The sequence below is a fragment of the Octodon degus genome, unplaced genomic scaffold (assembly GCF_000260255.1).
Source record: "Octodon degus isolate 3935 unplaced genomic scaffold, OctDeg1.0 scaffold00056, whole genome shotgun sequence".
Lineage (NCBI taxonomy): Eukaryota > Metazoa > Chordata > Mammalia > Rodentia > Octodontidae > Octodon > Octodon degus.
In genome coordinates this window covers 6,429,694-6,444,466 of record NW_004524632.1, presented here as the reverse complement: position 1 = coordinate 6,444,466, position 14,773 = coordinate 6,429,694, and the positions used below count along the sequence as shown (strand labels likewise).

Here is a 14,773-nt window from a genome sequence, read left to right as displayed (position 1 = left end):
AGGAAAAGGGCTTCACAACGAGCAGGCATGACCGTCGCTACCCACCTGTCCCACGCCTGGGGATGGGACAGGAGAGATCGCTTGGGCCACCCCTCTGTGAGTAGAAAGAAGACTTCGGGTGTCCAGGTGCCTCCACAGGGGGACATCACAAAGCCCAGAGAAGGTGGCACAACATGGGACAGCCTGGCAGCCTGGCTCTCGACCACTCTGCTAGCCACATCCCCGGTGTCGGGCAGGCTCGGCGTCCTGCTTCCAGGACTAAAAGCCAGCTTTGCGGTTCTCAGCCACTGCAGCCTCAGTGGGCTCAGGCAGACAGGAAAGGAGTCCTGAGGAAGCAGATCTTGAGAAGGTGGGGAGGGACCGGGAAGCAGGAAATGGCACTTCACGCTGAGCGCCTGGCCACCACAAAGGAAAGCTGAGATTGCAGGCCAGAGACAAAAACCCGTGTGTCCTGCAAGCCGGGGAGTGAAGAGCTGGGGTGCAGCCCATCATGGGGAGCCCTGGGGGTTCTGCTGCGGCCGGGACATGCAGGGTCATCCTGAGAGACTCCTCGGCCCGAGACTGAGCCCCCAGAGCCCCCAGTTTCTGGGACTCTCTGCTGTACTGTTCCTGGGGAAGCCAGCCTGCAGTCAGAGGAGAGCACCCTGGCCTATGACGTGGCCGCATGGGGAGGACTATTTGCGGCACCCTCTGACCCCTGCTCTAGACGCATTAATGAGGCCGAGAGGACGGCTGCTTTGGTCACCCCGCAGCCCACAACAAGCTGGAGTGGTCGGAAAGCCCCCTCGGGTGAAAGGCTTGGCTGCCATCTATGGCCGTGTTCCGAAGCTGCACACACTTCTGGTTGACGGCTAGAGCCTGCAGAGCCACTGTTATTGCCTGCCTGTTTTGCCACAGCCTGTAAGCTAGGGATGGCTTTTACATGGCTACAAAACATCAAAGAATTAACATCTAGTGCCCAGCAGAAATGACATGAAACTCAGGCTCAGTGTCCATTCACGGGAAAGTTCCACTCACTGGAACCGAGCTACCGTAGTGTCTTGTAGTTGCCACAGACATTGCATGGTCCATGAAGCCAGAGGCGCGCTGTCCCTGTACGGGACCCCAGACTTCAAAGGATTAGCTTCAGAAAGGGGACAACCCTGGAATCTGAAAGGTGGATTCCCATACAGGAGGGCTTTTTGTCAGAAACCAATCTAACTGCCCCTAAGTACCTGACTGTGTCCCAGGCTCAGCTGGAATCCCAGCACGCAGCCTCATACCCGCTGCTGTTCTCTGTGCCTTCTTTCTTTTCTTCCTTCCTTTTCCCCCTCCCTTTCTTCTTTCCTCCCATTCTTTTTTCAAGACAGGGTCCCAACTATGGAGCCCAGGCTGGTCTTGAACTTGCAGCAACCTTCCTGCCTCAGCCTCCTACATGCTGGGATTATAGGGGTCCACCACCATGCCCAGTCTTGCATGTGTTTCTGGAATGGCAGAAGATGGAAATGGGAGCCACACATGGGAAGGAATTAGAAAGGAAAGAGAGTCCTCAAGTCCCCAGAGGTCAGAGGATCTCTGACCCTGGTGCAAAACCACCTCCCCCACTGCTCTGGAAAGAAGGGCTTCTCCAGCTACTCCAGGTTTGTTGTGGGCTCCAAGGACAATGACAGCTTTAAACTGCCCCAAAGTAGCCTCATTCTCTTGGTTTCATTAACTCTTCTAATAGAAGCTGGTCAGAGGGCACTGGAGAGGAACCGTCCTCTCCATGTGGCCTATATCATAGGCCAGGGTGTGCTCCTCCGACCTCAGGCTGGTTTCCCAGGCCTAGTACATTTCCATCCACCCTCTCCCAGCTGCGCGCATCCAGGCTTTGCCAAAGCACCCAGAGCCAACCAGCTGCAGCAGGCCTCGTCGCTATTTATTGTTCAGTCTTCAATTTCAGTGTAGCAGGAGCTCCCTGGTCCATGCCTCCTTTGAAATGGAAGACTGTACAGCTCCTCCTTGGGAGAAATCAACCGGAGGTGGGTTCCTGGAGAAGGAGGATTTCTATTCTTTTTGAGATAGGGTCTCCATTTGTAGTTCAGGCTGGCCTTGAACTCACTGCGTAGTCCAGGTGGGCCTTGAACTTGCAGCAATCCTCCTGCCTGAGCCTCCTGAGAGCTGAGATCACCAATGTGCAACACCTTGGCCAGCCCAGCCTTTGGTTCTACCAGTCCTGCACATCCTGCCCCTGCTTCCATTCACTGGGTGAACATTCAGCGATTTCCCCAAGAGCCAGGTGCACTTGTGTTGGGGAAGGATTGGGGGAAGAAGAGGAAGGGTCCCCTGGCCTCTCTGATTTTAGAATGGAATAGAGGGTGCACACACACACACACACACACACACACACACACACACATATGCATGCGTGCATGTGTCTCAACTGCAGCTTAGTGGAGACAGGTGAATGCCCAACAGGACTGTGGCCACATTGTCCAAGCAAGCAGGAGGTCATGGGCTGTGGAGGAGGGGCCACAGGCAGCAGTTTGGTCGAAGAGAAGGAACTTGAGCTGCTATGATTGGGGCATCTGGACCTGGGAGGCCAGGCTGGGGTGAATAAGTAGTGGGGTGCGGCCCAACCATGGAGCATTGAGGACAGCAAGGACCCCGCCCAGGGCATCTTCAGTAGGGGCGCTACTGACCAAGCTGGCCTCATGGCCTCTTCTCCCTTTGCTGGGAGCCACTGTCTTTGCCCACTTGCACCTCCAAACAATGTGCCCCACCCTGACACCCGGGGTGGGGGCTGGAAAGGGGCAGGCAGCACAGGAGGCCTCAAAGGCCAGCACAAGCTGCTGTGCCCCAGTAAGCTGGTGTGGCTGCCGTAGGCTCCTCAGAAGTGAGAAGCCCTGTTTTGGCCAAGTGAAGTCTGAAGCTGTGTGCAGGATAGGTGACCCAGGGGAGTCCCCAAGGCCCCCTCACCCCTGTTATTTCCCTTCAGGTTGGCTGCTTCACCCACAGCTTCTGGCACGGGCAAAGGCCCAGGAGAGTCACAATGGCACAGCTCCGATGATCTTCGAAGTCACTAGAACGGTGCCGCAAAAGAGGGCAGGATTAGCCTAATGGTCCATTTTCTTTTCCCACTCGTTTTGTTTTTTGAGACAGAGTCTCGATATACAGTTCTGGCTGACCTCGGACTTACTACGGATCCCAGGCTGACCTTCAACAGCACTGGGATAACAGGAGGGCGCCACCACGCCCAGCTCCCCATCTTTCAGATAAACCCACCTGTGGATGACACAACCCTCGCCCCACCCAGCGCACACGTGGAGAACTTGCAGAGATGAGGCGCATGGTGAGCCTTTGGGGACTCTCCCTCCTCGTCCAGGTCCCCGGCCAGCTTGCCTGAGCCCCTGCAGCCTGAACAAGAGCACTATTCAGTCTGGCTGGGGGCGAGAGGGAGGAAGACACTTCCTGCCCCTGCTTTGCTGGCCAGCCGAGGACAAGCTTTGGTTGCAGGGCCAGAGCAAGAGGTTGATAAAGGCCCATTGTGGGAGCCTGAGAAACGCAGTAGCAGTCAGGGGCTGCTGGGCTAGGAAGCCAGTTAAGCGCTCTTGCACGTTTGTGAAAAGAATTACTTGCCGGAAGTCAGGAAGTCAGGAAGTTACGGCAGACGGGGCCCCAGCCTGCCCCTGGGAGGTGTCTCTGGCCAGCTTGCCACCCAAAGGGCTGGTGGGGCAGAGGACCCCAGGCTGTGCGTGGCTGCTGTGTGGCTCAGGGCTCCCCACACCTGGTGGGTGAAACTCAATCTCTCCCGCCAAATGCAGGAAACAGGGGTTCTCTAAAAAGGGCCTGGGAGACAGAGGAGCCTGCAGCCCCCACCCCGCAGGGTGTGCAAGCAATAAAGGGCAAGCAAGGAGGAAGGCCGTGGGAGTGCGGAGGAGTACACGCTGGCCTGGAATTTATTTAGGAATTACGCTTAGGGCGCGGGCCTCTCATGGTCACAGGCCGCACCACTCCTACAGCAAAAGCGCCCACTGCAGGAAAGAGATGCCCGAGGCCTACTCTACCCGTGCCCTAGATGGATGCCATGGGACAGAGGTGGCAGAGAGATGACTGGGTGGTGGTGGCGGAGGCGGAGCTGCCAGCCGGGTTGGAATGGGAGGGGTCTACTCTGCTGAGCCTGGGAGGGAAGGCTGCAGGGTGCTGGAAGAAACTGACCCTCGGCTCACCCCAAATCTGCACATCCGGACGCCCCGTCCAGCTGTGCTGGCCCTGCCCTCTGGGAGAGGAAATGCAGAATCCAGGTGGACAGGGGCTGGTGGTGACTAAGCACCTGGGGACAGAGGTCAGAGAGATTCCCCAAAGTTGCCTGGGGCTGGCAGGGGTTCATTGGTCCACTCCAAGTCTGCCGTCTCCCTCACCACCAGCCCCAGCGTGTTCCCTTGATCTCTCTCAAGGGTCCATCACCAGACCAGACCACCAAGCCACACAAACGAAAAGTCAGGGCTGAAGCTGCGTGCGTCTCTCTCCCCGCGTGGGGGCGCTGCAGAGCCCGCATCCGGGCCCCCCCCCCCAGAGGGTTCCAGTGCATAGCGGGCTAACCTTCCCTCCCCTTATCTCGTAGGAACCAACCTCGTGCCCACCCTCACTGACCAAGGCTTCCGGCGGGGGCTGGATTCTGAGAGCACATTTCCATCTCACTGCTCCACCCCAGCTAGTGACAGGAACACACACGGGGAAAGACTGCTAGGACGCTCTGTTCTCATTCCACCAAAAAAAAAAAAAAGAAGAAGAAACAACCCGAACCACAGCTGGAAGGTCTGGGTGCTGTTTATTGACAGCGCGGTTTACACATTTACTTTCTTCCCATGATTGATTCCTTGGGGCCCCAGCGCACCCGGGGAGGAGCGGAACACGGGATGCTTCAGGCTGGGACTCCGCCAGGCACTGGGGCGAAGCCTCCGGCAGGACGTATCTGGGCCCCTCTCGCTGGCGATCCAGGTCCATGCTGGTGCTAGGACCCCAGGGGACAGCGAGGTGCGGCCCACCCACCTCCGCAGGGGTAGATTCCTGCACATCTGTAGGGCCCCGTTCCAGGGAGCTGCCTCCTTCCACTGGTCCTTGAATCCTCACTAAAGGACAGGGAGGGGGCTCCGGCCTCCTGGGAAGGCCAGCAGCGCGCCCCTATTCCTTGCCACACTGCCCCGCCTTTATCCTGCCACTGTCAGTGCCCTGCCAGTGCCCAGGCCGGGGCGCCCGCAGCCGGAGCCACTCTTTGGAGCCATGTGACAACTTCTGGTAGGGAGGTGGATAAAAAATAGATGGGCATGGGAAGAACCAAAGAGCTTCGTTGGAGAATTGGAGGGTGGAAGTGATTTTGCTTTTATTTCTGTCACTCTAGCTCAATCATGAAATGTCACAGTGATTCATTTCTGGGGGGACGGAAGAAGGCGCCGTGCGTGCCTGCGTTTCTTCGGGGCGCGGGGCTGGCTCACTGCGGCAGCTGCAGGAGCACCGACTGACCCGCCGGCAGGTAGGTGATGTTGCGTGAGCGGGACAGCTGGTACGCGATGTCCTCGGCGGCTTCCAGCTTGCGCAGCTCGATCAGGCCGTCGCCCGCAGTGGCCAGTGAGTTGGCGATTAGCTCGGCTGCCTTGGAGTCGCCTTCTGCAGAGATGATGGCCGCCTTCTTCTGCTGCTCGGCCTGTAGGAGCAGAGGGGGGAAGAGATGGAGACCCTGCAGGGTCACTGGTGGCTGTCCCCCTCTTCCCTGATTCTCTGCACAGCAGGGATGAGCTTGGGGGGCTACACAAATAGCTGTCCTAGCCTGGCATCTCTAATCCCAGCACTTAGGAGGCTGAGGCAGGAGGACTGCCACAATTTTGAGGACAGCCTGGGCTACATAGTGAGTTCAAGGCCAGCCTGGACTACACAGGCTGTCTTAAAACACAAGAGGGGAATAAATCCTCAGGCTCATCTTCTACTCTCATCTGAAGTCAAAACAGCTTCCATCAGAAGCAGGTAGCGGGGCTGGTGAGATGGCTCAGTGGTCTAAAGCACCTACTTAGAACAAGCTTAGCAAAGCACAGGAACCACTGCCCGCCCCCTGGTGGGCTGAGCTGGCCACACACACACACACACACACACACACACACACACTCACACACGCACACGCACGCACACACACACAAATAAATAAAATTAAAAAAAAAATCTTAAAAAAAAAAAAAAAAAAGAAGCAGGTAGGACCTTGAGGACATGGGGACCTTTAGAGCGTGGGAGGGGAGCACAGTACGGAACACCTGCAAAACCCACACACAGGCATCATTTTGGCTTTTTGAGTGCAGCAACCCCAGCCTTGTACCTGCCAGGCGCAGGCTCTGCCACCGAGCCACACCCGGCCCCACACGCAGACTCAGGCCACCATCACTTTACTGTCCTGGTGGAGACTGCGCACCGAGCGCCCCTGGGCTCAGTGCTGGACTCATCACAAGGTACAACATGTCCCCACCTGCAGTCTCACAAGTCAAAGCCGCCCTCCCCTTTCTCCCTGATTTGAAGGATTAAAAGGTCTTGGATTAGGAACACTGGTGTGGGAAGAGGGACAGCAAATAAATCCTCCTCTCCACAAACGGGGAAGCCCAGGCTGCTGCGCAAATGCAAATACACTGTGTTCCGTCACACTTGGACACATCTGGATGGGTTTAGCCCAAGGAAAAAATCCAGGGCCGATAAGCACATCTGGTGCAATGTTTGATCTCTTTTGCTGTCAGCTTTCACTATGTAACCACGGTTAAGAATGACTTCTCAGTGGAGCTGAAAGTCTTCCAGGAGTAACATTTTTATGTGTAGGAGAGAGTTTTTGATCTTGGGCAAGTGGGAACACAATGACCCTTCACGTGTGCCTGATGAGCCCCCGAAGACTCTGGAACCGATTTTGGGAGCACGGCTCCTTCCCTCCTCCGGTGATCCCGGAAGGAGATGACAAGTGATGAATCTCCAGGCCACCCAGCAGAGCTGGGGAGGCGGGGCAGGGGGCCGCCATCTGGCCAAGCGCTCACCTTTTCCACCACGAATCTGGCCCTCTCCGCTTCCTGCTGAGCCACCTGTTTGGCTTCCACGGCTTCTGTGAACTCCTTGCCGAAGGTCAGATGCGTCTGGGGGAGAGAGTGCGGGCTGAGGCGGGGCCAGGACCGCTGGAGGAATCTCAGCCACCCTCGACCCCAATGGACTTGTCCACACTCCAGAGGCCTTGGCTGTCCCCACATGCTGCCGTCACCCTTGGGAAGGCCACCTGGTGTAGAGAATGCCCCCTGGGGCTCTCATGGAGCCTGGGGCAGCAGGAAGAAACTTCTCAACCTTGTGCCTCCCTGGAGGAGATACGGGGGCTCAGGACTCCCAGCTAGCATGCTTCCAAGATCCCCTGGTGCCCTGCACAAAGACCTGGGGGAAGCCAGACGGAAACTGAGCCCCTGAGAGCCAGGGATGCAGCCAGTTCTCAGGGATCCAGAGCCAAGGCCCTGCTTATGAATTAACCAGGCCCGCTTCCTCCCGGCACTGCCGCAGTCCACCGGAAGAGGCCAGGGAGACAGGGCGCAGACCCCGCGAGCCCGTCTGCGAGCACTTCTGGAAAGAGTTTAGAAGAGAAGGCAGGTAAAGCCATTGGCCAGGGTGAGGTCTTTGGTCTGATTACCTAGGCCTTCCCTGGTCACATAAATAACCAGGACTTGGCCGAGGCGACCGTCTCTACAGATGGGACCAATACCAGGAAACAGCACTCAGCATGCCTGCCTGGCTGGATCGAGCTCCTTAGTCACCCCACTTTATTTTTTATTTTTTTTTTTGCAGTACCAGGGATTGAACTCAGGACCCTGTGCTTGCCAGGCAGGCGCTTATTCTACTGAGCCATCTCCCTGGCCCTACACCCCACTTTATTGGGAAAGGAGACAGAGGGAAGAAGAGCGTTGGTTTTGCCACCGAGTGTTACTTGCTTCATTTCCTCGTCCACCTTGCCCGCAGCTGCCTTTTGTGGTGTTTGTACTAGAGCCTTGACCTTGCTGCGATCTCCCGCGTCAGCCTCCCGGGGCTGGGCTTGCGGGCTCACGGCATCACATCTGCGCCGACCTCTGCTTTCTGAACATCTAAGCAGCCCGACTCCTCCTGAGGAGTCGCGCCCACCTGCGTGCCTTCCACAAGCATTAACACCTAATTCCAAAACTGCAGCTGCGCTACGCTGCCCGACCCACTCTGGGATTCTTACTAGATGTCTGGGTAAGAAAACAGGATCTTGAGGAATGGAAAATGAAATATGTAATTAAGGAATAAAATTTCCTTCTCCGAGGCCCAGCTGAGGGCAGCAAACTCCCCAGGAAATCTAATTTTCTCCTCACACCTCTTAGATATGGCTTCTGTGGTCAGCCACATCTCCCCAGAAAGGAGCGTGTGGTCCTAGGGTAGCAAAACGCCAAGTTTTGCTACCGCAGGCTTTTTCCTGGCCCTCAGCTCCCCCTGGGTGCTCAGGTTCACAGCTAGTGTATGGCGGTGCTGCAGCCTGGTGGGCTGCCTGGAGGGGGCACCACGTGCCACCCCCCTGGAGCATCGCAGCCAGGAGGGGCTGAGGCCTGCAAGCCTAGGCAGGGGGCTGAGAACCACTGTTTAAACAGCTGCGGGCGCGGAGGGGAAGCTGCGCATTCCCCAGCAGTGCACAGGAGACCCGGATAGGAAACCCTACCTCACCGCCCGAGCACATCACTGCAAAGAGCTTTCCCAGGGAGGCCAGAAACTCAACCCCTTTGCTGCACCTGACACGCTACCCTGCTGGTAGCTGCTCACTCACACACACTCATTCTCACACACACACACACACACACACACACACACACACGGTAAGTTCTCAAGGGACCACAGGGATAGTCCCTGTACCACACTGCCAGGGGACAGACTTGCTTCCCCAGGCTCCAGCCTCCACTGTTGGAAGTGCCCAGGATCAGGCAGGAGGCAGATGCAGCAAGAAAGGCCACCCCTGGGGCTGTCCTCTGATATCTACTAGGTGCGGCACCCTTCCCCCCATTAAGCAGGCTCTTGGAACCCTTCTGGGGAGTACTCATAGTACTCAGAGACCCTCCAATGACAACCAGCGATTGTAAGAAAAATGAGTGTAGTGGAGAGGGGGGACACTCTCAAATGAAAAGAGCTGAGGACATAGCTCAGCACCACAAGTGCCTCCCTGGCAAGTGGAAGGTCCTGAGTTCAATTCCTAGTAACCCCTCGCCCCACATGCAATTTCAGTGAAAACACCTGGGAGCGGCTCCTTCTGGACTCTTGCACCTGGGAGAGTCCAGCCCAGAGCATGAGCCAGGCTCTGCAGGAAGTGGACCCCCCGCCCCAAGACCTCTAGCAGAGCTTACCAAGGATACATCATCCAGGATGAGGCCGAAGGTGGCTGCCCGCTCCGTGAGGTCGTCGCTCACCTGCCTGGAGACCAGCTCTCTCTGCGTGATCAGCTCACCGGCATCGAAGCGAGCCTGGTTGTGGGCACAGGGCAGGTGTGGTCAGGGAGGAGGCAGGAAAGCACGGGCCCTGCTGCCCTCTGTGGCATGCCCGCCACTCACCACCACGGACTTGAGGATCTCAGTGGTGATGGACGGCAGCACGCGCTCATCATAATCCTCACCGATGCTGGTGAAGATGCGGGGCAGCTGGCTGGCGACGGGCCGGAAGAGGATGCGCAGGGTTATGTTGACATTCTGCAAATCTTAAGGACAAGCGCTGGGGTTAGAGCCCCAGAGGAAGCACCTGTCTGAGCCTACACCTGCTACCATTTCTAAGCAAACTAGCTTCTGGTTACGACCCGAAGGGGCACTGGGCAGGTGTGCCTGGTTTCCTTGGTGGAGAAGCTCAGAGTGTTGTCAAGTTAGGAAATGCCTCACGAGGCAGCACAGGCCCGCCTCAAACCTGCAGCGATCTTCCCATCTCGATCTCTCAAGTGTTCAGATTACGGGTGTGCACCGCCATGCCTGGCTTGGGAAATTCTTAAAAAGACTTGGTGATGACGCTTTTCAACATGTCCCGAGCGTCCTCTGATAGGAACAAGCCAGAGGATGTGTCTGATGGGTGCCATGCAACATTTGGGACACTGAACGTTTTCAGATGACAAGCCAAGTCATGTGTGCCGTAGCTTGTTCACAACATGAACTAAGTGGCCATGAGATAGAGTCTGGCCAGAAAAAAACACAGGTACACCCAAGCCCCTCATCTCTAGAGGCACCTAGTAACACCTTCAGAAATAGGTACAGGGCTGGGGAGACAGCTCGGAGGCATGAGCGCCTGCCTGGCAAACGCCAAGTTCAATCCCCAGTATTGCATGCCATGCCGACCGTGGAACCGAGCATGGTGGCACATCCAACCCAGGTTTGGACCCTGGCGCCACTCACCTTTGCTGCCAGTGATGACCGGGACGTTACGGGGTCGAGAGCGGCAGTTCAAAGATGATGGGTTTCTGTACCCACGGGATGAGAAAGTGAGTGCCTTCGCCCACCACAATGTCCTGCACGCCACGGAATCGGTCGAAGATGACCGCTCTGTGCCCGGCGTCCACTAGGTAGCAAAATGACGACAGGTCGGAAAACTCCCTCACTCACAGCCCACCACTATCTTTTTTTTCTGCGCCTCCCCCTCTCCTGTTCTGCCTTAGGAGCTTGTGGTTCTGAACAGCAATGCAACTAAGCAATCACTTCCAGTCCCGGGCTTCACCTAAGGTCTTTGGTAACAGGATCTTAGCCTTCCTTCTCCTTCAAAGAACGGCTCCTGGCTTTCTGACCACCCACCCCATCTCTCACCAGCACACTTCCAGGAATCAGCCACCCAAAATCCTGCAGCCACAGAAATCTCACTGTTCCCTTGAGGCCAACCTGGCTCCAGGGTACCCCAGTGTTCCCAGAAGCAGTATCCTTACTACAGGAACCCTAACATGTAGGCCCTGTTCTTTCTCCCAGTAGTGCACTTTCTCTAAAATCTCAGCACCACCTTGTTCACTCAGCGATGGCACCAGCCACGCAGCTCTGCAGATGCACAGGGTAGGAAGGTCGGAGCAGCAATAGGAGCTAGGCCCCAAGCAGGCGTTCCTTTTTTTTTTTTTGGCGGAACCGGGGATTGAACTCAGGCCCTTGCACTTGCCAGGGAAGCACTTATTCCACTGAGCCACCTCCCTGGCCCAGGCTTTCCTAATTAGCTGCTCTGTCTTTCCCTCTCTATACTTCAGTGCTACTCCAACAAATACCTTTCCTCTAAAAATAACCCCACTCCCCCGCCCCTTTTTTGTGGGGCAAGGTCTCAGCATGTATTCAGGCTGGCCTTGAGCTATTATGTAGCCCAGCCTCGCCTCAAACTCATAGAGATCCTCCTGCCTCAGCCTCTCCAATGCTGGGACTACAAGTATATGGCACCATGTTCAGCCAACATAATTCTCTTGTTAGGCACCCACCAGGCAGGTCACACTACCGCTGCTTTGTGCCATGGGGATTATAGAATGGTGGACTTGGAGGTGGTCTTGGAGATAAACTAGCTCTACCTCACTGCTTGAAGGGTGAGGAAGCTGAGGCTTATGGAGAGGCAGAAGCGATATGAGGCCTCAAAGTAAAGGGAAAGAAGAGCCAGCATAAAACTTGGCCTTAGCTGGGTGTGGTGGCATATGCCTGTAATCCCAGCACTCGGGAAGCTGAGGCAGGAGGATCATTGTGAATTCCAGACCAGCTGGAGCTACAGAGTGAGGCCAGAGCTCAAGTCCAGTGTAAGCTGCACAGTGAGACCCTGTCTCAAAAAGACGGAAAAGGGCTGGTGAGATGGCTCAGTGGTCTAAAGCACCTACTTAGAACAAGCTACGCTAAGCAAAAGCACTGTGCCCGGGATTCAATCCCCAGCACCACATGCCAGCCCGCCCCGCCCCCTGGTGGGCTGAGCTGGCCACACACACACACATATACACACACACATAAATAAATAAAATAAATTAAAAAAAAAAAAAGACAGAAAAAACAAAACAAAACCCAAAACCAACCAACCAAACAAACAAACAAAAAAACTTGGGTCAGAGAGATAGCTCAGCCTGCCTGGAAAGCACAATGTCCTGAGTTCACAAAGTCCTGAGTTTGATCTCTGGTACTGCAAAAATAAATAAATAAATAAAAACCTGGCCTTAAAAAAAGAAACAAACAAAACCTGGCCTTGGGTCAGGGATATAGCTCAGTGGCACAGTGCCTACTAGATAAGCACAAGGTCCCGAGTTCGATTCCTAGCACCAAAAAAAAAAAAAAAAAAAAAGCCTGGCCTTGCTGGGGAAATGGGGCAGTGCATGTCAAAGCCATTTTCTTTGGAATGAGCAGAGAAAAAGCTCCTGTTCGGCTCCAGGTCACCCACATGGGTCTCAGGCCTGAGCTGACAAATTCCATGCGCAGGCAGAAGAGATTTGATCCTCTTTCCCACTAGCAAGAGAAACCCGGACGCAGAAGCAGCACTGGGTGGTGCAGGGTCCCTGCAAGCCGACACACGCTGTGGGACACAGCCAGACAGTAACCTGGACGCTCTAGGAGAACAGTGACCAACGGGACAGGGCTTGGTAAGACTACAGCCACGCGGTGCTCTCAGCCACAAACATATCACAGCCAGCAGCTGCCACGTGGAACGTGGCACAGGCCACACAGGGCCCTGCCCCAGGGGCTGAAGGCGGTGACACCCCATCCTAGCCTCAGTGGCTCACCATTGTATAAGGCAGAGTTCACCACGCCTCCTGCCACGGCCAAGGCCAGGCCGAACTTGCCGATGGATTCAAACACTTTCGCAGCCATGTTTCCTTCTGCTGGCCCCACTCACGCCTAAGGGAGTAAAACGAAACAAAGTAGAAGGATTCAACCTCGAGGGCTCACATCCCTCACACAAGCTGGCTGCTCACTTCCCACTCCCCAGCCACTCGCTGAAGACCTACTAAGGAAATACATTCCGGATCTAGCGAAGTGCCAGGACCGCTTTGCTGATTTTCTCCCGCAGCTTCTCCTTTGGAGTCTCACAAGGAGCAGGGTCTGGAAGACCCTATTCAACAACGGGAACGAGGCGTGGACTTCACACCCATAGAGAAGCCTGTACCCTACTAAACCACATGCTCATTTTTGGACAGAGGCCCCCAGGATGGTTCATTCTGATTAAACTTCGCTGGGGAAAACAACTCCGAGAATGTGCTACAGCGACAATGGCAGCAACGAAAGAAACAGTAACAGCTATGCAATGATTACTGCAGAGGAGGAAACTCTCAGGTGCAGAGCGGTGGCTCGAACAGGGTTAGGACTGGGGCTTAATTCCCGAGGAGAGTCGAGCTCCTCTCCTCACACCGCTTCCCGACATCCTGGTATAGGAATGACCCGCTGTTACCCACGCAGGACGGCATTCTGGGACCAGGATTACCGGAGGACCCACCGGACCCTAAGGCCCCAAGGAGCTGCCCAGCGGGCGGAGCGCTGCACACCAGGGTGGCGGGGGCCGGAGCGATTGGGCCTCCCTGGAAACTTTCTAATGCCCCGCCCCAAAGCCGCCACTGCCCGGCGCGCAAACCCTCCCTCCCTCCCGCTCAGACCTCGGCTCCCAGCTCCGGAGCCCTGATCGCACGTCTTCCGCCTGAGACCCGACACCAATCCTTTCCATTGCTAACAGCTTCTGGACTTTTCCTGCCCCTGTGCAAACCCGGCTCCTCCTGGGCTCAGTTCCTTTCCCCTCCCTCAAAGGCAGACCCAAGCATGCACCCCACGGGCCCAAACTGAGTATAAGCAAGCAAAGGAGAACTTCTGAGACGCCCAGTCACAGGCCTAGATCAACTCACCGCTCTCACCTGCTCCCACTCTGACCTCCACATGAATTCCCCAGCCGCGCCTACTGCGCAAGCGCCGCGCCGCACCGCCCCTTTCCCCGTCCCTTCTCCAAGACCCGCGCTTTCTATTGGTGGGCCGGAGCGCAGTCAATTCTGGGAAGCGTAGTTTGCAGCCTGGTGCTGGACCCGGAGTTCTCTCATAGGTGAACTACAATTCCCAAAGACCGTACGGCCTTTGGTCCCGCGCAGAAAAGACTTTTCTCTTTGGTGGTAACCTGTGGGATGTTGCCGCAGAGCCTTTTGGGGGGTGTAGTTCCCGGTTGATAAATGCACGTGCCTGTCCTCCACCAAGTTAGGGACTTTGGGAGGATAAGCCCCAGGGCACTAGGAAGAGGGGCCGGGCCTCTGACCGCTGGCAAAGATGGCAAAGGCAAACTTGCAGCGGGAGAAAGAGAACCGGTGGACTCTTTGGAGAAGTTGTGATGAAATAATTGGTGGACTGAAGACAAATTGCAGAAAGCTAAAGGCTGTCCTTTCTCTAAAACCCTGTCTGGAAACGCCCTCAGAGTTGAGACTTTGATTGCCAGAGCCAGAGAACCTTAGAAGCCATCTGGACTAGAAAACAGAAAGAATGCCTGCTAGGTCATGAAAGGAGTGAGCAGAGGGACAGATTGGCTTAGAATCCAGTCCTCCAGGACACAGTGCTTTAAAAACCTGTATTTGGAAAAGTTACAGGACATGTACAAAGAACATGTGTGTATCCATTCTCAGATTCACCCATTGTTGCCTTTCGCTTTATGTTCCCCCTCCCCTCGTTTCTTCCCACGTAGGGAAGCGTGAGTTTTCCAGGAATAAGGACGACTTCCTATTGCAGTAGATGTAATATGTCCTCTGCGTTGCGACTTTGTCAGCAGATCCAATAACGGGTTTTGTAACTTCCAACACAGGAAAAAATGAAGCCCT

General features: G+C 55.7%; 1 protein-coding gene across 1 annotated transcript; it reads right to left on the bottom strand.

Moving 5' to 3' along the window:
- Window positions 1-5,322: 5,322 nt before the first annotated feature.
- On the bottom strand, window positions 5,323-13,903 carry Phb (prohibitin). The gene is given in 8 exon segments (XM_004648864.2): window positions 5,323-5,662; window positions 7,020-7,115; window positions 9,366-9,482; window positions 9,570-9,712; window positions 10,392-10,437; window positions 10,439-10,554; window positions 12,713-12,827; window positions 13,832-13,903. Coding segments are annotated over 7 exon segments (819 nt in total). The 5' UTR covers window positions 12,801-12,827; window positions 13,832-13,903; the 3' UTR covers window positions 5,323-5,449.
- Between the last annotated feature and the right edge of the window lie 870 nt (window positions 13,904-14,773).